Source organism: Malania oleifera, chromosome 4 (assembly GCF_029873635.1).
Source record: "Malania oleifera isolate guangnan ecotype guangnan chromosome 4, ASM2987363v1, whole genome shotgun sequence".
Taxonomy (NCBI): domain Eukaryota; kingdom Viridiplantae; phylum Streptophyta; class Magnoliopsida; order Santalales; family Ximeniaceae; genus Malania; species Malania oleifera.
This window is the reverse complement of record NC_080420.1, coordinates 23960014-23982139: the sequence shown is the minus strand read 5'-3', so window position 1 is coordinate 23982139 and position 22126 is coordinate 23960014. Positions and strand designations below refer to the sequence as shown.

General features: G+C 35.0%; 2 protein-coding genes across 4 annotated transcripts; both read right to left on the bottom strand.

Moving 5' to 3' along the window:
- Nucleotides 1-5829: 5829 nt before the first annotated feature.
- Nucleotides 5830-7009, bottom strand: LOC131153209 (uncharacterized). Its single transcript, XM_058105363.1, has 3 exons — nt 6550-7009; nt 6371-6452; nt 5830-6180 (listed from the first exon to the last, which is right to left on the bottom strand). Exons 1-3 carry the CDS (start codon nt 6655-6657, stop codon nt 6035-6037), a joined length of 336 nt encoding a protein of 111 aa, XP_057961346.1. The 5' UTR covers nt 6658-7009; the 3' UTR covers nt 5830-6034.
- Nucleotides 7010-10486: 3477 nt separating this feature from the next.
- Nucleotides 10487-15323, bottom strand: LOC131153984 (uncharacterized). 3 transcript variants are annotated; one of them, XM_058106431.1, is made up of 7 exons: nt 14836-14868; nt 13513-13579; nt 13083-13168; nt 12814-12936; nt 11916-12707; nt 11593-11809; nt 10487-11494 (listed from the first exon to the last, which is right to left on the bottom strand). In XM_058106431.1, the coding sequence occupies exons 2-7, from the start codon at nt 13529-13531 to the stop codon at nt 10929-10931; spliced, it is 1803 nt and encodes a 600-aa protein (XP_057962414.1). In that variant the 5' UTR covers nt 13532-13579; nt 14836-14868; the 3' UTR covers nt 10487-10928. The 3 variants fall into 3 exon arrangements, with proteins under 3 accessions (XP_057962414.1, XP_057962413.1, XP_057962412.1); XM_058106430.1 differs by lacking the exon at nt 14836-14868 and adding an exon at nt 13696-13761; XM_058106429.1 differs by lacking the exon at nt 13513-13579 and having other exon boundaries at nt 14836-15323.
- Nucleotides 15324-22126: the final 6803 nt, after the last annotated feature.

The following is a 22126-nucleotide window of genomic DNA, read 5'->3' as shown; positions in this document are numbered from 1 at the left end:
GGGCACAAAGCAAGTAAATCCTGAAGACCAATTTATATTCAGTGTTGTAATATATTTCATTTGTGAAAATTGGTCTGTAATAGTAATTAGAGCTCTGGTTTGTAATAAGCTCACACACATCACATGCATGATAATACGTAAGTTCAAACAAACCATAAATGAAAAATGACCTTGTCAACCGACACTGGACTTTTTTGGTGTCTTCAAAATTGGACCCCAAGTGACCTTAGGATACTCACCTTTACACTTGCATGTATTAGGCACTTGAATAGGGCTTGTATGTTTCGAAACGGGACCGAAATGCACACTTGGAGCACTTTCGGTCAACCGGTCAAGGCAGTTCAATTTGCCCTGGTCGACCGAAACAGGCCTGGGTCAACAATTGACCAAGGCCCTGGTCGACCGAACCAGTGCAATTCAAAACTTCTAGTCGACCGAAACCCCTGGGGTCAAATGTTTGACCATCTGGTCAACCGAGACAAAAATGAACTCCAACTACCTGGTCAACCAAGGGTCCTCGGGAAAAATCCCAACTGTTTGGTCGACCAAACTAGCTAGTTCAAAATGGCCCGGTCGACCGAACCTCAGAGAAATGGGAAATCGCCCACTTTCGATCGACTAAGCGTTTAGTTCAAAATCCTCCTAGTTGACCGAACCATATGAGATCTGGTCGACCAAAACCTTTCTGGTTGATCAGACCTCTTCGGTTGCCCTAATTTTTACCACAGTTAAATATTTTTTAAACAGAGTTAAAATATTCAAAATATCATTAAACTTTTCTAATAATTCCTAATAGGTCCCCAACGGTCAAAAATCATATGGTGTCTATATATACCCCTTCATTTGGGAAAATTAGAAATTGATTAACAAACAAGATTAGAAAATTTGATTAGGGAAAATTTTTTGAAAATCCAAAACCCTATTGTACTCATTTCCAAGCTCCACACACTCAATCTTACCTTCCCGTATTGCCTACATCATTTGTAAGTTGGTTTTGAGTGTTTGTTTTGATAGGTTTGCTCTCCTATCTTTGGATTGATTAATTTATCTTTATTGAAAGCTAAACCTTAAGGATTCTTAGAAGACTTTGTTAATAAGTCTATCTTAAGAAGACTTTGATAGATCTTCTAAGATTTGCACCTTCATTGCAACATCTTGAGAAGATTGTATTTGTTTTTGGTTGCAAAATATTTTCAAAATACTTTCAAATATATAGTGTACTTTGTCTTGATAAATCTTTAAAGAGATATTTGTTTGTGTGAGAAAAATCTTTGTTGCAATATTCATTGATTTATATCTCTAGTTGAATACAAAGATTAAACTCTTTTTGCAAACCAAACTTATACATTGCTAGAGCTTCATTTACATACATACATATATATATTGTTTGGTAAAATATCTTTGTTTGAGCACTCAGATTGAATACATTTTGTGACACAAAGATTATACTGGTTTGCACTTTCACGCACTGATTACACCGATAGTAAATATATTTGAGAGATGATATATTAAACCACACTGAGCTTACATATTATATCATTGATTGTGTTTGTGATTACGCGTATCCGGGTACATATCTGCTTTACACGAAAGCGCTATCACTATACCATTTTAGTGTATTTCAAATACTATTGTATTTCCAAGCACAGGCTTGAAGAGGAAGAGTAGCCCTGGAATAGTCCCGGATTGGCTTAGACTCGGTTAGGAAAGCTAGGTGCGCCATCCTGTTAAAGCATGTAGGTTGAGGTCAACCCTGCTAATTGACCTGGTTAAGGTTGAGGTCAGCCCTATGCTAATTGACTTGGTTGTAATCGGTGTTGCTCCACCCTTAAGTAAGCTATTAGTGGAATCCTCGGGCTTGCGAGCTAAAGGCGGGGACGTAGGCACAGTTGGCCGAACCCCGATATCATATCGTGTGCTTATTTATATTTCTGCAATTTATTTTTACCACACATGTATGTTATGGGTGAATGATGCGTATGACTTAATTTCCACATTATATTTATCTACACATTTGGAAATTGCATAGACTGACCCTAGGTTGTGTATATACTGTTGTTGGATAAATTAACCTAGGAGAAAAAGTTTTAAAATTCCAATTCACCCCCCTTGTTGGGAATACACCAATTCTAACAAATTTATATGGATAAATCTTATCCATTAAGCTCCCCGATGGTTATTTGTTCACTTGATGTGAAAAAGGATCTTATTCGTCCTCGAGAAGATGATGAAGAAATCCTTGGTCCTGAAGTACCCTATTTTAGTGCAATAGGAGCACTCTTGTATCTTGCAAATTGCACTAGACCAGATATAGCTTTTACGGTAAATTTGCTGGTAAAGTTTAGTTCTACACCAACTCAGAGACATTGGAATGGAGTAAAACATGTTCTTCGTTATCTTCACGCCACATCTGATATGGGTTTGTTTTATCCAAAGGGAGTAAAGTCTGTGTTGAAAGGACATGCTGATGTTGGATATCTTTCTGATTCTCATAAAACTCGATCACAAATAGGTTATATCTTTACATGTGGTGATACTGCTATCTCATGATGATCTGTAAAGCAAATGATCACTGCTACTTCTTCAAACCATTCAGAAATATTGGCAGTTCATGAAAAAAATCGTGAATATGTATGGTTAAGAACTATAATCTAACACATTAAAGAGACAAGTGGATTATCAATGGAGAATGACAAGCCAACAATATTGTACGAGGATAATACAGCATGTATTACACAAATCAAAGGTGGGTACATAAAAGGTGAAAGAACTAAACATATTTCACCAAAGTTCTTTTACACTCATGAACTTTTGAAGAAAGGAGATATTGACATTTGCAAAATCGTTCAAGTGACAACTCGGCATATCTATTCACAAAAGCATTATCAACTTCAATTTTCAAAAAGCATGTACATAACATTGGAATGCGAGAACTTAAGGACATTTCTTAATTGATTGTATTTTTTAGGGGAAGTATGAATATTGTACTCTTTTTCCTTCGTTAAGGTTTTGTCCCACAGGGTTTTCCTTAACGAAGGTTCTAACAAGGCATATTCATAGTGTATAGTCATCCAAGGGGAAGTGTTGTAAAATATGTATATTATACATGTGGATGACTATCTTGAAAATAGGTTATAACTTTTGGTATGCCCACATAATGATTCATTATGGAATTGACCTTTGGGTTGTCAATATAATCTTTACCTATATAAGGACATGTTTTATAACCAAAATAGATATAAAGATAATTAGCAATATCTAATTCCTCAAGAATTAGACGACTGAATTTCTATAACTCCAAATTTTTTTATTTTAATCTTTTTTATATTTATGTCTTTATTTCATTTACAACAAGTCTAATTCAATAATAAGGAATATAATTCATTTTCCATCTTATATGTAACGACCCGAATAATAATGGGATTTAAATAATAAATAGGAAGGGAAATGGAGACAATAACAGAAAGAGGAAGTCAACGACATTGCACTTTGGAAGGAATAGCCGAGGGAATCATCAGGACTTCGTTGACTAATATAGGGGATTCTTCGACGAGGGTTTAAGAAAATTCGTCAACGAAGACTGAATTTCGTCGACGAAGAAATACTGAGAGGGGTTTTGAGCCGACTGAATTTCGTCGACGAAATTATTAAATGATTCGCCGATGAATGACGTGGCTCGTCGACGAATCTAGTTCTATAAATAACAAAAATCCGGATTTTTACTTTCCAATTAAGAAATCTCTCTCTCCCCTTCGGTTCTCTCTCTCTCCCCTTCAGTTCTCTCTCTCTCTTTCATCAATTTCGAGCTAAATTTACACCGTATCGACAATTTGAAGCCACCACAATGGTCCTGGGGAAGTTCTCTCCAAATCTACCGGAGTAGATCATTGGTGAAAGTAAGGTGGAAACCATCCTAAATCCAGGGTAAGGCTTTCTACTCAATATTTGGATTTTTGACAGTTGAGGAAAGTATTATACGCTTAAAAATACTGAAGTTTAATTTTGGGGAATGTTGTTTTCAGGGTGTTGAGTTGGGAACTCTGCGGGTGCGGGGCAGATTTTCTTAGGAGCTCTTCAGGAATCAGGTAAGGGGATAAACTAAGCTAGTCTTTTTGATAAAATGTATGTATATGTATACCGCATTTGATTTCAGGAAAATATATATATTTATATATGATTTATATTTGGGAAAATACTGCTGAAAATGATCGTATGTTGAATATGCGAAAAATCTGTTAGTGTGGCATAAGTAAAAATTGCTTTGAAATACTGTTTTCTAGAAATGTGTTAATGATACAAATTTTTATAATGGAAAACTAGCATACGGGTTGAGATTTTTATATATGATTTGTCGGCGTACGGGCCAAGTTATGTGTATGATTGCCAGCGTACGAGCTGAGCTATGGATATATTTGCCGACGTACGGGCCGAGCTATGGAAATGATTTACCAGCGTACGAGCTGTGCTATGATTTGTCGGCGTACGGGCCGCCGAGCTATGATAAAATGTGAAATACCGGCGTACGGACTGATGATTTTTCATGATATACGTATATATGCAAAATGATATGATTGATGTGAAAATTAATGATATGAGATATCTATGTATCACGGTTTCAGTATATGTTATATGATATCGGATCCTGATTGGCTTGGTCTAGGTTAGGACTTGCACGGTACAGTTACTATGTGTCAATGGTCTTCGTGATCATGATATTTGTGTTAACGCCACTGTACGGAGTGGTGTGAGATTGGATGGTCGATGTGGTTTTTAAGAAGTGTGTGAGCACCCCTAGTGTACGGACCAGCTCATGCAAACCTATCAAACTTACAGATTGTACTTTTGACTTGGCTGTGGTCAGCCAACCATTATCAGGTTCCGCCTTCGGTCCACACAACTCAATCATATGGGGGTAATACATGACAACAGTCTGCTAACCTACCAGGAATGTTTTTGTGTTATTACCATTATATGAGATGAGATATGTTTATAAAAATGGAGTATATTCTGTCATGTTTTGATATATATATATATATATATATATATATATATATGTTTTCCCAAATTTGACAAACAGTTACTGAATATGTTATGTATGGTATATGTATAATACGAAATACTCATGTTGTCACACACTGGTATTAGTTTATTTCCCTCACTGAGAGGTGTTTCACCCCAAAATTTTATAAACTTTTCAGGAACCCGGGAAAAACCCCGCTGATCTAGTGTTATTTATCTGCCCTCTTTGAAGGGTAAGTTGTAGTAGGGACAATTAGATTTTGTGTGAAATGTCCCTAAATTTTATTTTTGAGATGTATATACTGAAATACAGTGGATATAGTGACTCTAGTATTTATAGTAATGTGATAGATATTTTTGTATTTATAATATTGTGATTGTATGTTTTTTGTTGCTTAAACTTCTATTTTGTATTCTAATGTATCTCTGATACCTACGAATTCAGGTGGATTATGATTTGCTGAACTGGAATATGTGATATTAATTTTATTATTATAAAAAAAATATAAAAATTAAACAGTTCCCCACATTATATTATTTCCGGATTCCAACAAGAAATCTCTTACGTTAAAACATCAAACTTCAACAACTAGATCGTCGTACAAACGCTTGTTCCCTTATCCTGCTTTGTGGTCCTTTTGTCTACCTTTTCCTTCACCAAAAAAAGGGGGTGAGCAAACCCCCTTTCACCTTTCATATATACAACTACGAATAGACTCTCTCTCTCTCTCTCTCTCTCTCTCTCTCTCTCTCTCTCTCTCTCTCTTATTGCCAGCAAGAAATGGGAAAAAAAAGAAATGCTACAAAGGGTTGGGTCACAGCATCTTCCATATATCTCTATGTGTTCTGTACAACCAAAATGAAAATCCAAGGGAAAACTGAACAAAGAAGAAAAGTATTCACAAATTTTAGCTTTTCCCCTCTCAACCCGTCGCCCCTTCACACCCATCTTTTCACCATCGTTGGAAATTAATATACACATACTGCTTATTTCACGACACACCAAAGAGAAGAACTAATCCCAATATGGATGTTTCCTGCGAAACAGCCGAGCGATCATGGCAACTTTGCTGAGGGGTGTTGGCGCTTTGACCACACTGGGATATCTGCAAGTCAGTGTCACCTTCTTCCCCACCACACTTACCTCGATTGACTCCATCTCTGCTTCAAAAATGACGACATCAATATTCATGGCTTCCCACTTTCACATTGAAATTTTCAATTCAAACCCACAAATTGGCTAATTCCATCAAACCCCAATTGCTTTCTAATGGGTCGTCTTTATTTTTTTGAGAGAGAATTTGACAAGCAATACGTGATGAATCAGAATTACTCTGTGCAGAGAACTCACCAGCCATTTTTGACATTATGTCAGAAATCCTCTTTCGACACTCGGCACATTGGAAATCTGCCGAGAGAACAACTTCCTGGACCTGCTCCCCAACTCAAACCAAAAATAATAACAAAAAAACCCACCCATCAAACTACAACACCACAAAATTAAGAGAGAGAGAGAGAGAGAGAGATTACAAGGGGCATGCTCAAAGATTCAACGCAGGCAAGGCTGGTTTGAGGAAGGAGCAAGCTCTTAGGCTTTTTGAGCCCACTACCTGCAGCAGCATCCATCTTCGGATTCATTGTTTTGTACTGAAATTTGTTGAACAGAGCAGTTGGGCCTTCATATAGCTAGACCAAATGAAGTCTCAACTTTCGCACCTTGCAACTCCACATAGAGAGAGAGAGAGAGAGAGAGAGAGAGAGAGAGAGAGAGAGAGAGAGAGAGAGAGAGAGAGAGAGAGAGGGTGAAAATGATCTAGGACCAGGTGGTGGTGTAGTGAAAGAGCAATCTTATCTTTAGCAGATGTGAAAAGGAGGAAGAGGATTCATCAGGAGTTGGTGAACAGAGGGATTAAGGAAAAAGCCAATTACATAAAAGGGCAGAGAGTAAAGTGAAAACTGAAAAGGGGGTTGTTCATCTCCCATTCATCTTGGGTTGACAAAGATGGTTCGTTCATATTTCATAGGGACAGCCCCACACACTTCGATATTCTCCTTGGATACTTTTCTCCTGTGAAATTATTGTACAGTGGTTGCGTGCAAGACCAGACTCTCTCTTCCCTACCTTCTAGTTCCAATTCATCTTTCAACTCATACAACCCATACATGCGTCAGTCCCTTCGGTCCTCCCTGTTACGAAAACTCCTAACAAAACTAAGAGATTATAAGTAGAAAGTCCTAATCCTATAATCTCACTTTACTCCAATACTAGAATAATATAATTCATGTGAAAATTTAGGATAACCTTTACAAAATACAACATTACAAAAATATTCCTTTCAATAAAAAAATTATTTCGTTGGAGAGTTAGGTGGAAAACACAAATTTCTTTTATTGCTCATTTGGATTGGCAGAATAGTTTTTTTCTTAAAATAAAATGGAATATAGTTTAAATTTTAGGGCTAAGAGGAATGATTATTTCTTGTATATTTCTAATTATTTTATTTAATATAAAATAAGAAATGAATAGACATGTTCATTATGAAATTTGAGAACAGTTATTCTTTATCTATTCCTCATTATATATGGATTCATAAAATGTCTCTCATTTTTATTTGCTTGATAGTTCTATAATTTATTATATAACTAATTGTAATTAACTTATTAGAACTAATTTATTTTTGAGAATAGGTATTTCGCAAACCAAATATAATCTTAAAGTTTCAAAAATCTCATGGATTTTTCTTCATATTTGGTAAAAGTTTAAAAAGTAAGCATAACCTTTGAGTTTTCAAAAAATTTCATCAACCTTCTTTGACATTTGATAAATGAAATTTTTTTGAAAATCAAAATTTGGAGAGAAGTTAACATTTTTCTTTTTTTGTTGAATCTTGGGCAAGATGTGTAGTTAAAACCTCCCGAGAAAGCAAAAGACTATTTACAAATAGTAGTAAGTGCTTCGCACTTAACTGTGATAGCCCTCTCAGACTTTGTTGGAGCTTTGCTGTATAATCTAACTTTACATTTTCTTACCAAATGAAAGGTCACCGTCTTTTATTTTGAATAAATATATTATAAAATTAAAAATATTAAATTAATATATAAATGGTATTAGTTTAAAATGAGTTAAAAGTTGAATCAATAAATAAATTTCTTAATTAGATCACAAATAAACCAAATTTTGAAACATAAAACTGAACGAATCAACGTGTAAACATATCAAACAAACATACTTTTAAATTCCCCATCTCACCAAGTTGACGTCAAATTTGAAATCTAAACTTAATCTCAACTCGTTTCTTAAGGAGCCGAGTGTAGGCATAGTAAAAATGAGAGCTAGAGTTTGCAAAGCATGACGGCTGATTCAAATTCAAAACCGACCCTAGCTAGGTCAACGTCCAAAGCGTTGACGAAGCCAAACCTAAATTTTTTCCCTTTTGTTGGTTACAGTCTGGCTGCCAGCCAGACAAAGTACAAAATACAAAAATACAAGGAAAGCACGTCGTCGCACGTGTTTGGAAAAAGAAAATGAAAAAAATTTACCAAACACGTCGCTGATTGGGCGAGAAAATCTACATCTAGAGAAATCCAACTCATCTACGCGGCAGAACACGTGTATGTGGCCACGTATTAATTCAGTATTTAGTACATAATAATGAAGTAAAATAAATTTAATATATTTTATTTTATTTTATTTTACTCCAGAATCCTAACCCACATCTATTATCTGAGGCACAAAGACAAATCTGGTCAGCACTAAATCATTACAACGGCGGCCTTTTGGCGCCGCGCCGCCCTGCCCTGGTTTCCATTTCTAGAAACATACTATAAAATATTTATTTAAAAAATCACTTTTTTTTAGTAAAAAATTTATGGATAAATAATACTAATTTTTTCTTACTTTAACAAATCATCAACATTAAATGTAGAGATGTCATTGCAAATATTAAAATATCTTATATATTTTTAAAAATAATTCCTTATTAAGATTGATCTAAAAATAACTCATTCATTGATTGTGAGGCTAATATAAGAGATAATCAATTTTCCATTTCTACAAAATTGACATGTTATATGTGTACATATGTGATTTTTTCATGATAATTTTTAGTACAGTTGTGTGAATTTCGATGATTCCTTTTTTTATGCACGCTTAAAACACTTGTATTACAAATACCTTATTGTATTTAGTTTGAATAAAATTAATTTTTAAAAGTAGTTGTTATTACTTATATATATTTTCAAATATATTTAATTTTTAAAAATTAAGAATGTTGACATTTTTTTATGTATTAATCAAATTTTATTTAAATTTTTATAAGACAAACATAATATAATTGTACCTGCTGAAGACATAATATCCATAATTCCCTTATGTTTTTTTGTAACACCATGATCATCGGTAGTTGAAACAGTATTTAATGATATTATTAATTTATGTAGTTTTTTGTTTCATTGACTATGGTTTGAATAAATATATATATATATATATATATATATATATATATATATAAAAGAAGTACAAATCATTTTTATTTATGATGTTTATATTGTTTGGACCCGCTTCAATATCATTTCTTGTAACTTAATGTCACGGTCCCACTTTGAATGTATACTAGGAAGATCTTGAACTTATAAGGAGGGTTTGGACCCAACTAAGTGAGACTTATTTTATAAGACAAACCCGTAAGGTCGTGCGTCAAAGCGAAAAGTTAGATTCAGGATTATTGCAAATATTATATCAGAGTCTCCCTAAGGATACTATTATATAAGTGGATTCAAAGAATTTTTGAAAAAGACACTTTATCATAAAATACATGTAAGTGGATCCAAAGAATTTGTGAAAAAGACACTTATCTTATCATAAAATACAATGAGAGGTTCTTACAAATCTCAGGGAGGCCCTGAAATTTATCAAAAAGACACTAACTTCCATAAAAAAAATTATCAATTCTTATAAAATATAAAGAGGGGTGATTTTTTTATTCTATTTTTTTTTTAACAAATCTCAAGAAAAGTCCCATAATATTTTAAAATCTCAAAAGAAAAGTTTTTAGAATTTTTAAAATTTTAAAAGAGGTCTCCCCATTTTACTAAATCTTAAGAAAGACCATTATCTTTAATCCAAAATTTAAAATTTAATTTTTTTTTCAACGTCAATCTTTGGCAAGTCTTAACCAGCAATGGTAAATTATTGCTGACCAGAGTACAATTTTGGGTAACCAAAAATAGAAGCATACTTCTGAGTATACTAATTCAATTATATAACAAAAATTTAAATTTAAAACTCAAAATCTATATTACAAAATATTTACTTTAATTTAAGGATTTAAAATATTTTCAAAATTCAAAAGAATCAAGAAGTGCTTGCATTCGTATGTATCTTGATGACAGAAAATAGCTATTTTTTCTCATGATTTAATACGGGATAACTATTTTTATTTCATCACTTCAACAATAGACAGAGGCATAACAACCACAATTAGTCTCTTCTTCTTTTTTTGAGACGCTAATTCAATTTTTATTTGTTCATTACCATTGATTATTTACAGATTGCAACCACCCATAAATCCAAAATGCTTCCGGAGGAAGACTAGTACAATTTATGCAGCGAAAATTAGAGGTCCTGAGTTAAAATTCAACAGCACACAAAACCGCTGCCCCCATCATGATCTCAGGACCCAAACAAACATAAGAGAGGCAGAAAAAGCAATTTCAAACAATGGCCATCTCATACAAATACATTCCCCCGCATCCTAAGCATATCTAATCCTATGGGCTCGAAAACAAATCATAAAAAGGTGGCGGCATCAAGCAGATGCCTAAGAGAGAGAGATACAAGGACCTAACACAAAAGAATGGACAAATTTTTTACCTCTTCAGCAGATTAGTATTCCAGTGCTCGCGACCTGTCACCGAGACATAACCAGGCTTGTTAGAGGCTGCACCACTGAGGAGCTAAACGGGGAATCCCCTATGTATTTGCAGTTCTCGTGATCAACTTTCATCAATACGGGAATCATAAAACCTTCGCACATACGTGGTCTCCGCGCTTCTGGCTTCATCTCTCTGCTCTTGACACTGCTACGTGGCTGCTTCTCAACAGAGCTCCCACTGCTGCGTCTTCTCTTCCTTGTCGACTCCCATTTCAGCTGGAGGCGCAACTCATCCTTCAACAGATCTGGAACGGCTGGTTTTCTACCTGCATCATCTGCATTGTTGGATACAGAACTGCTACGCACAGCTTCATCTTTCATTAACAATTTGCCTTTATGAGCATTAGTTGGAAGTGGTCTCTTATCGCCAGCTTCAGCTTGTTTGCTATTTGAGGATTCACCACCAACCTGCCTTGTTTCTAAGCGGCACAATATTAAATTCACAAGATCCAGCCTTTCCCTCAAGTGTTCCCACCTGTTTCCCACCCACTCTTGAGAATGTCTCAAGTCACCATAACTAAGTACTGATTTTTTCTTCTCTCCTGCAAAAGAAATCAGAGATTCAATATATGGATCTAATTTTATATTGGACTTTCGAAAAAACGAGAGCAAAAAAAAGAGGATGAAAAACCTTCCAGACCTGGCAAAAAAACATGAAACTTATATTCAGAATCTTTCTGAACTACAATGCCTTCCCACCATCCATCATGCTGCCATGCATCCACAATACTCCCAACATCAATAACCCATGAGACTTTCCCTCTATTGGACTGAGGGGCAGGCCGAATTGTCTTCCTTCCAGAGATCCTAAGACCTAGTTCATCAGGAGCTGCAATCCGGGATGCCAACAACCATTCCTGCCAATTGAAACCACAAATTGTAATATAAGAAAAGGCAGTTCTAACGTAAACAGGAATACACATTGACAGAAACTTTAGAGGTGGATATGACAAGCTTTCCTACCTCTAGATTTTTGTCTTCATCATCTGCATCTTGTAAATCTTGATACCGAACCTTCACCTTATCTTTGCTTTTCTTGATGATCAAAGCCCTAAACCAACAACCTCTAATACCACTGTCCTGGCAGAGCACTTCAACTTGGGAACCAACTGCTAAATACTGAGGCGGCATTTGTTTGACTGTTTCTTTAGGAGACGAAGAAGATGCCTTGCCAACATTTTTCAAATCCATACAAGCTGCATCAACGGACTCTTTTTGGCCACTGTAGGGCAAACGCACATCATCATCAGTTGATGGGCGATACCTCTTTCTGGGTCTGATCCCAGAAGTATTACTAGCATTTCCTTCGAGTTTCATACCATCATTGGCTGGCTGAGATTTTACGTGAACACTTGATGGGGAAGATGGGTGCATGAATCTGAGGATTTCCTGTTTCCAGTAACCTTTAACTCGGGTTATGTCAAAGGGCTTGACGTCATCATTGTCAAACTGCCTGTGGCACACAAATGGTTCCAACTGAGTACAGGTAGCCTCATTTAGAAATTTCTCAAAGTGCTGGGGATTGAGAACCGTTGCCAGTCCATCTATGCATTCGACACTGAGATCTTGAAGACAAAGAGAAAAGAAAATCTCTCTGTCATTAAAATTGTGAGGCAAAACGATACCAACCTCATCAATTTTGTGAAACCATCGTACCATAACCATCTTGTTGCCTCTAGAATCCTCGTACATATCTTCTAGGTAAGCAACAAGTCGTTTACCTTCTTCGGCTAAAACATATACAAAATCATGAACCTGGAATCATTCACAACAAAACAGCAAATGAGCTGCTAAGCTTTATCGATCTATGTTATAAATCAAAGCACCTAAAGGAGTTTTGAAAAAATGAAAAAGCACTCACAGATATTTTAACCCCATTCCTGCGAAATGACTCATAATGCTTCCGCCTTTTCCTGCAACTCCATGAGGAGCCCAACCATAAAAACTCTTTGGTATGATGGCCCAACTTCCGTAATTGAACATCCTAGAAATATAGAACAAAAGAGGAAGATAAATATGTGTAAAATGTAAAATTAACAAGAAAGCTCCATTAAATTGAAAGTAAAAACCCAGCTCCTCCAGAAAGAGGAAGCATCCATCTCGTCAGACACCTCCATCCATCATGCATACCTTGAAACTTGTAATATCCAATTCAGAACTATCTGTACCAACTGAGGTATTACTGCTTGGGCGGTTCAACCCATAAGGTGTAGAATCTGAACAATTTAAGGACGGAAGCAATCATTAGCTGAATGACAAATTCTGACCTTAGAAACAAATTGAATGACATTTTTTTACGGGAAAGAACTTTTGATAGAATTTTTAAAAGACCAAAAGAAACATATACTTCAACCACAAGAAACAAAACATGTACATAAATAATCACCACCCTCACCCCAAAAAAACCCACCTCAGGAGATAATTAAACAGTAACAGATTGCAACAGCAAGCAAAAGAGCTCAAGTTTCACAGGAATGGAAGAACTAAGAGAGGTCATAATCAGAAAAGAATAAAAATATATAGAAATGGGCCATGGGAGATAGAACATATAGATCTTAACCTAGATGTTTTGAGGGCATAAGGATTCCGATGCTCTCAACCAGCTCTTAAAAATTGATCAAATATTCCTGCAGCCCAGATCAGAGTCAGTTCTCAATAACACGAACAATAATACCAAGAAGAGGAATAACTTTGCCTCTATTTGGTTCCCAAAGAAAATCATCTTGGAAGCATTTGCCCTTACTTTTAAATATTCTTTCTGGACCAAATAGAGCTTCATTAATTGAAGAAAACTCTCACGCAGCAATAATTATGCGGAAGAGAAGGGTACTAAATCGTTTTCCCCATGAAAGCTGCAAAGAATGAGCCATGGAAAAAAAGTACGGGATGAACAGATGGAATTAAACCCCAACTTATAAACATCAACTCAGGATGAGATCTATCAACAATTATGCTTCAAAATTCTATAAAAAGCTAGGAACTCTTCTTTAAAATCAAAATTGTAACTAATTAATTTTTTTATTTTAAAAAAAAAAAACACAGAAAGGCAAATTCCGATATGGGACAAACAAAAACACAAAGCTTGTGCAGTTACTCCATTCCAATTTTCTTGAAATCAATCATACATAAAGAAGATCTAAGGCAAAGCAAAATTTTCTTTCTCAGGGATTAACGAAGATAAAAGGATAACCATTTAGGTGAAAGAAGTTAAGAACCACCGCCGCGGCAAGGCGCTGAGGCATAATCCAACTGGATTGATAATCCAATCGTAGATAACAAACAAACTCATCTTCCCGAAACAAAAATTTAACCCTACTTTTTTGGGCAAGAACTAAAAGGAAAACTAAAAGGAGGGGCTCTAAACTTCAGCCCAGCAATACTGACATGGTAAGGAGAACAGAGCACTCTGTGGGATCCTATGTAGAATCTACCACCTCGTCTACAAAAGCAGGCGATTGAGCAAATCAAAATAGTGCAATTGTAACAGACCATCTCCAAAAACTAAGAAAAGGTCCGAATTTGCTCTTCAAAATGCACCAATAAGCGCAAGCAGGTGAAATCCGTGTTTGTAGAAACGAGATGTGCCGGAGGGGCCAGAAGAAGAACACAAAGAACAAGAAGATTTATCTGAATCTACGAAACTCCGCAAAGTTCAGCATCTAATTTCATCAGAAATGCTCAGATCTATTAAAATTCTCTTCCAAAATCACATCCTTGCCGAAACAAAAAAGAATATCACCAAAACATAAATAAAAAACAAACCTTTTCTTTTTCGTTCAGTAGACGAACCTCAAAAGAACCCCCAAGAAAATTATAAAACAAAAAGAATGAAAATTTCTTCGCCGGAATCAAGAACGACACAGGACCTGAGGCAAGCACGTACCTGGGACAACAGAATTCAACCAATCAACGACCTCCCTGCGAGACTTCAGCTTCAAAACAGAAGAAGAATGCGAAAGAGAAAGCAGTGATCGATCGCGAATGGCATAGTGATAGGACATATGCCTCGGACTCCTCTCCTTCCCCACAACAGCCAGATCTGAACTCCCGTCCTTCCTCTTCAAATAGTAATGGACCTCCCTCCTGCCCTTGTCGTTCGACACGTTCACCTCCTCCCATCTCACAAACGCCCCAGACGGCGACGTCAAAACCGGTCTCTCCATCTCCAGCGACGCCCAAAATTGCCGAATCGAACCCCAATTGCAGAAAAATTCCAAATCAGAAGCTCAAATCAACGAAGAATCACAGAGTCCCGAAGGATGGAATCCCTCGCTTCCGCATACCGAAGAATTTCTGAATTCTCTCTCTCTCTCTCTCTCTCTCTCTCGCAATGGATGATGGGTTGGGAGGAAGGAGGAAATGGGGAGCGGAGTTTTTGAAGGATGATTTTGAAACCGATCAAGGGCCTAGGGTTGCGAGATCTGACGCAGATCAACGGCGGGGATTGCGTACACGACGAGGACATGCACGAAGGTGGTGAGAAGTTGATTTTCCCTCTCTTTCTTTTATTACCATCTTCTTTTCCAATCTCTGGGCGTTAATTTTCGCTTTAGGCTGGTAACGGTAAGTTTAATAAAATAATATTTTTTCCCAAAATTTGGGAGGGTCAAATGCAATGGCACCTATTTTGTTGCTTTTAAATTTATGATTGGTAAAATTAATAAATTCCCAAAATTTTAGTGGAAAATTTTGATCTCTTCTAAGATTATTAAGAATTTGATTTAAGTAATGTACAAGTTTTTAAAACTTATTTATTTGTAAAAATAATAATTTTATTTTAAATCAAAATAATACGATCGTTGGATATTATTGTCGAATATTAAAGAACTAAAATCAATAATTATAAATAAAAATTGAAAACTAAAAATCAGCAACATATTTGATTAATATTTATAAAATTAAAATAAATTAAAATTTTAACTAAAAATACTTATTTTTATAATGTAAAAATAGAGCAAAAAAATAAAAAAACAAAAATAATACCAAACATGCCTTTATTTTCTATTAAAACTCACACATTATGGTGAATATTATTTTTAATGTGCGCATTTTATAGTTTCCTCAACATTATGTGCTTATGTTGGATTTAAGGTTTCAAATTAAATCATACTAGCAGATTGTCGGTGCAAAGTGGTGAGGACATGATGAACAAATAAAATGAAAAAAAAAAAAAACAATACACTTATGAAATAAAATTATCATTGAAACATATGAATTATGCAAATGGAGTTTTAGAGATCATTGGTTTAATGAAAATAATATTTTAATAAACTAAAATTTTAATTATTCATAATATATTATTTTATATTATTTTCTTTGCATTAACAAATTATTTTATTTTATTTTTTAAATATATATACATATATATATATATATATCTACATGGATTAGGAATTTTTAAAGGTAAATCAATTTTTTATGCTTATATTAAACAATGAAATACAAACAAATTGAATACATAATATTGTAACTCAAGTGTCAAATGTGGTGATATGAACCAATCAATAGATTTACATAAAAGTAATCGAATAGAATATTTAAATTTTAATTATTTTTTCATGAAAACTTATGTAGAACACCATTAAATTCAATGAGTTGTTCCAAAAGGGGGTTACAAAGGTGATGTCCAAAACGTAATAACATAAAGTAGAATAATTAATTATCTAACAACAGAAACCCATAGCAACCAAACACACAAAATCAACCACACAATCACAAAGATAATACTAAGATTTATGTGAAAAAACCCTTCGGTGTGAAGGGAATAATTACGGGAAGGAAGTCTACATCTAATCTTCCACTATTTCAAAATAGTATGTTAGGTCTTTCCTAGTTAAAACTAGAGGCATACATTAACAACCATCATCAAGAATCACAAATTCTTTGCATAGAAAATTATATAAGTCATCACCATTAAGGTGGAATCAAACTTGAATAAGAAATTGAGAGGTCTCACCCAAAATAGAGGTTATTGTCCAAGTCACAAAACTAGTGCTGCAAAGCTCCAAATGACAATCAAACCGACCAGAATGAAGAAGGATGAGTCATTAGCAATTTCTCAAAATTTCAGTTCAATTGTATGAGAAATCGCGATTGTCAAGATCAAGCTAACTGCGTAAACACTTTCAATCCTAAAACTTCAGCAAATTATTTTCTTCTCTCCCTCACTCTTTTCTTCACTATCCCAATGATCTACGAAACATCCTTTCTTGCAGCAGTAGCTTCCCAAAAATAAGTGTTTTTTCTTTCCAAAGATGACCTGCCATCTTTCAAAGAAAGTCACAACCAACTAATTAATGAACCACTTCATTTCAAGACAACAAATAGGATACCACTAAGCACAAAGGTCTTCACTTCCACTTGGACATGGATTCCACTTGGGTATTGATCAAAAATTTCAAGAGGATCATTTTATACATGTAGGTCATACTCCACTAGGGGTGTGCAATTGGTCGATTTGGCCAATTCGGCCAACTAACTGAATTAACAAAAAAAAATTTGGTTAACTATTCATCATAACTGAACCGACTGAACTATCATTCTTATCCAAACCTTACCCGACCAAACCGAATTAAATTATAATTAATTATGGAAAAAATATAATTGTATGTTTTCAATATTTAATTTATATTTAATTATTAATTATATAATAATTATGGGACCCTAATTATAAATTATATAATTCGATTAAATTGGTTAACCAAAATATAATTTCTCCATAACCGAACCGAAAAACTAAATAACTGATTTTATCAAAGTTTAAAATAGAACTGAACCGAATTAAAAATTAACTAAATTTAATTAAAAATTGACTGAACTAAATCAATCGAATTTGGTCAGTTATTTTTGTTAATTCGATTTTCACCGAATTATGCACACCTCTATCCTCCACATAGGAGGGAAACCTAATAAACAACATAGAAAGCATCCTACAAACAAATAAGGAAATTTCTAAAAGACAACCCAAATGGCATAACAACATCTAAAATCCAAATTGAGAGCAAAAGCAATTTTATATATTTACTTAACATTATTACTAAAATTTCTAAAAATATTATTGCTTAACAGAATGAAAATAATTTGATGTCGTTTGTCTCCTTGAAACTAATCTACAACACCAAAAACAAAGGAACACAATTTAAATAAAGAAACATATTCTATTTAGGGCAACAATCCCAAAATAAGAGAAACAATCTCTACTGCTTTTAGTGGATAGAGGATAGGAAAATCATGTATTAAGCATACCTTGGCAACAATAAAGAGGGACAAAAAAGAAAAATCATTCGAAACAAAATCAATAAATATGTATGTCAGTTCAAAGTCTAAAATGTTATATCTTTGAATTGATTTGTATATAATTTTGCGTTAAATTTTGTTGTGTAAAAAGACACCCCAAACATGTACAGCAAAATATATATATTTGTATAAATGATCAAACGGAAACACTAAAACAATCTAATGATGAAAATATAGAAATAATTCCACAATCATAGCAAGTAAATAAAATAATAATAATAACAAAGACACTAGAAATTTTGTAGTTCAACAATCCCTATATCCACGGGAGCAAACAGTAAGGATTCACCATCTTCTTGTCTAAAATACAAGAACAATACAAGAATCCTCTCAACAATATTCTCAACCACACTTGACACCCTTTGGCACCTCTTTTTGCACTATTGGCACTCTAGGCACACTATATACAATGTATTCTATGTATATATAAATCTCCTTAGAAGTTTCCCCTCGAGAATCAACCAAAATAACGTCTAATTATTCAAAATTCAATATTTGTGTAGACTGTTCCGAGCCAAGCCATCGACAGTTTCAGGTAGCCTATCGACAGTTTTAGACAGAATAGAAATACTATCCCCTGCTGCACTACTGCATTCTGATTTCTTTTGTGCTTTCCCTTAGAATGGGAGCCCCTTAGAATGGGAGCCACATTCACAACAAATTTGAAGAGAGTACTTAAAAGTGATGGAAAATCATAGGCATCCACTGTTAGTCTTCCTAGGGTATGAGTTCTCTTTTTTAATAAATGATTTTCAAAAATGAAGAGATCAAGCACATGTCTATTCCATGTAGGAATATGTCCCATATGTGTCCCATATGATAAGGGTAATGACATATGATGAGGATAATGAAAGGTCACATTTATGGGTTAATTAAAGAGTTTAGCTTTGAAAATAATGTGAGGATTAATGGCTGGAAGTGGAAAGGTTTTCCTATATATCTATTGTTATAAGGAGCAGCTAATATATAGTAATCTAATGGAATGAAAAGAAAGAGATATATAGAAATTGTCCTTTCTCTACATTTGCTCGCTTATCATCAGCCTTACTCCCATAAGATCTGGTGAAGTACCGAAAGAGATTGGGGTGAAGCGAGAGAAACAATTTCTTCAATTGTTCTTCCTGATTGATATGTATAATGAACGATCCCAGTATGTTAATTTATGGATTTCTTTATGTTAACATCCAATTTCGGTAAAATTACAGTAGAATATTAGATTAATATCTAACATGTGGTATCAGAGCATTTGGTTGAAATTATCGTGATCTTATTTTTAATTTAAAGATCATTTCCATTAACCCCTTTCAATCTCGGTATTGTTTTACACGAAAAGTTTGTGTTCATGATATTTGCTGGATATATTGGGATTTTATTTGTTTGAAATATTATGTTCTAAAGTCATGAATCTCGCTACCTGAGATGTAAAGTGATCGCTGGCTGTTTGTTTACTTGTTATGGATCTGCTCTGCATAAGGCTTAGTGGGTGTTTATTTTCTGGCAGATTTAAATTTTTAATTTGTGGTAAATTCAATACTTACGGATGGATTCTACTAGTATTTTGGGGAGTAAATTGATTTAGTTGTGAATTGAACAAAAGGTATGATCAATTGCTCAATAAAGTCTTATTGCTAAATCATATGCTTTAATGCAAGAATTTCGAAAAAAGAGATGCATGGTTCTTGGCTTTGGGCCACTTACATATTCAATTGGATTAATAAGTATATTTATGCATGTATGAATAGATGGGCTGCCAGATTTTACATTAAAAAAAAATTAATCTAAGTAAAATTATCATTATGGGAAATTAATTATCTGCTTAAAATTGGATAAATTTTTGTCGAGTAAGGAATCAATCAATGTTTATATTATAGTTAGTATGTTGTCACCAAAGCGATCTTGCTAGGAAAAATTATAAACGTTGAATTGAAATGTGATTGTGCAAAAAAAATTATTATAGAATGATTATTTGATTATTATGGTTGACTCAAAGGTGCACCAACTTTTAAGTAATCATTAAATTAATTAGGATAATTGATAGAATGAAAGTGAGATTGGATTGTATGCCCAAAGGTGACAACCAATTGAACTTTAAAGGGTTATCAATTATGCCTAAGTGAAATCTAATGGGTAAAATTATTTGTTTTTCATGTTACAGTTTTGGGAAAAGGGGGCATTGGGTTGCATCTCTAGTTTCGTTGAAAAACCATGAATATATTGTGATATATATTATGTTATGGGGATGACCGTGCCTTGACTTGTTTAAACTGTATATTTTTGGAAAATTATGATTTTGGATTACCAAATGGGTGTGGATTGTTTGATTATATGAACATGCATGAGTTGTGTTTTGCTGCAATGAAATAGGAACTGGGTTTTGAATTATTCCAGGTTGTGAAAGAGTGTTTGGCTCTATATTTGAGGGTGTGAAATATCACCTGTCATGTTTGGCAAGAGTGTCCAGCGCTATATCCGAGGGCGTGAGCCTTACCGCTGATCACCGAAGGGTGTGGATCCACCAGTTATACCGGTATGATGCCATGGGAGCCTGGGGCTACGCCATGTGCCGGGGATGCCATGTAATGTGGGCTGGCTTTGGGCCGAAGGGTGTGACGACACCGGGCTACTTGATCATGTGTGCGTGTGTGTGATGCACTATACTGTAACTATTTTGTGAGAATACTGGAATTGCATTGATCTATGTATGTTTTATGTCATGATAACACTCATATGCCACACACTGATACAACCTGGATCTACCTTACTAAGAAGTGTCTCACCCCTATCGTACATACATGTTTTTCAAGTCTTATGAGTAACCGGAACTAGCGTCCTTGTGTTGGGAGTGTAGTGGTCAGTGTACCGCGGAAAGTACTTGTGTAAGTACTAGGACTCTATCGGGTTGTCATTTTGGGGTTTTAATTGGCACCCAGATTTATGTTTTGTATTATGGAGCCTAGACTCCTTTTGTATATACTCTAGTATGGTACAATGTATGTATAGAAAGAACAGTTTCCACTGCCTATTTGTCATATTTGTGGATGTGTAAAGGGTGTACGGGAAACCCATGGGGTCATACCCTCGTTCATTATAGTGTATCATTGTTATTTTGTATGATACTGGGGTAGGTTAGGTTACTAATTCACCCCTGGGTCCCATTACTGGGTTCAGGGCGTGACAAAGACAACCTCCTCCCCGAGCTAATTATGGGAGACCCCAACATCATGATCCTTATAATCCATACTGGGATGATGAGGAATATGACTTGGATGAATTTCAAGGTCGGAAACCACACCGCAGGGACCGACATGATACTTACACGGACATGAGTAGGAAGGTGAAGATAGAAGCCCCTACATTTGATGGTCAAATGAATCCCAAACTTTTTCAAGATTGGTTAGCTGAGATGGATGCCTACTTTGAGTGGTACAGGATGATTGACCCTCATCGGGTCCAATTTGCTAAGATGAGATTGATTAGGCAAGCAAAACTCCATTGGATGAATGTGGAGAGGCAAGAGACTCACCTACATCATAGGCCCATTAAGCATTAGGATTTGATGAAAGATAGGCTCACTGAGAAGTATGTGCCTATTAGCTACCAAGAGCGCCTTATGGATCAACTCTATAGCTTGTGTCAGGGAAATATGATTGTTTCTGAGTATATGACCCAATTCGATGAGTTGTCTCTTAGGTGTTGAGTTGATGAGATAGAGAGCCAACAAATTGCTAGGTTCCGCACTGGGTTAAGGCCTGAACTAAGGAAAGAGATGTTTCCCTATCATATAACATCTCTTGAACAAGCATTTAATCTAGCTCATGACTTTGAGCAGATAAACAAAGGGCAAATGGGAAGGAGGTATGGCAACCCCTCAAATGAAT

What these genes read in the sequence shown, in the direction of transcription:
- LOC131153209 (XM_058105363.1), bottom strand. Translation starts at nt 6,657, where the DNA reads ATGAATCCGAAGATGGATGCTGCTGCAGGTAGTGGGCTCAAAAAGCCT. An exon ending in AATCTTTGAGCATGCCCCTT is followed by an intron (nt 6,453 to 6,549) that starts GTAATCTCTCTC and finishes GTTGGGGAGCAG; the next exon opens with GTCCAGGAAGTTGTTCTCTC. An exon ending in CATAATGTCAAAAATGGCTG is followed by an intron (nt 6,181 to 6,370) that starts GTGAGTTCTCTG and finishes TTTTTGAAGCAG; the next exon opens with AGATGGAGTCAATCGAGGTA.
- LOC131153984 (XM_058106429.1), bottom strand. Translation starts at nt 15,115, where the DNA reads ATGGAGAGACCGGTTTTGACGTCGCCGTCTGGGGCGTTTGTGAGATGG. An exon ending in GGAATGGGGTTAAAATATCT is followed by an intron (nt 12,708 to 12,813) that starts GTGAGTGCTTTT and finishes GAATGATTCCAG; the next exon opens with GTTCATGATTTTGTATATGT. An exon ending in ATGAAGACAAAAATCTAGAG is followed by an intron (nt 11,810 to 11,915) that starts GTAGGAAAGCTT and finishes TTCAATTGGCAG; the next exon opens with GAATGGTTGTTGGCATCCCG.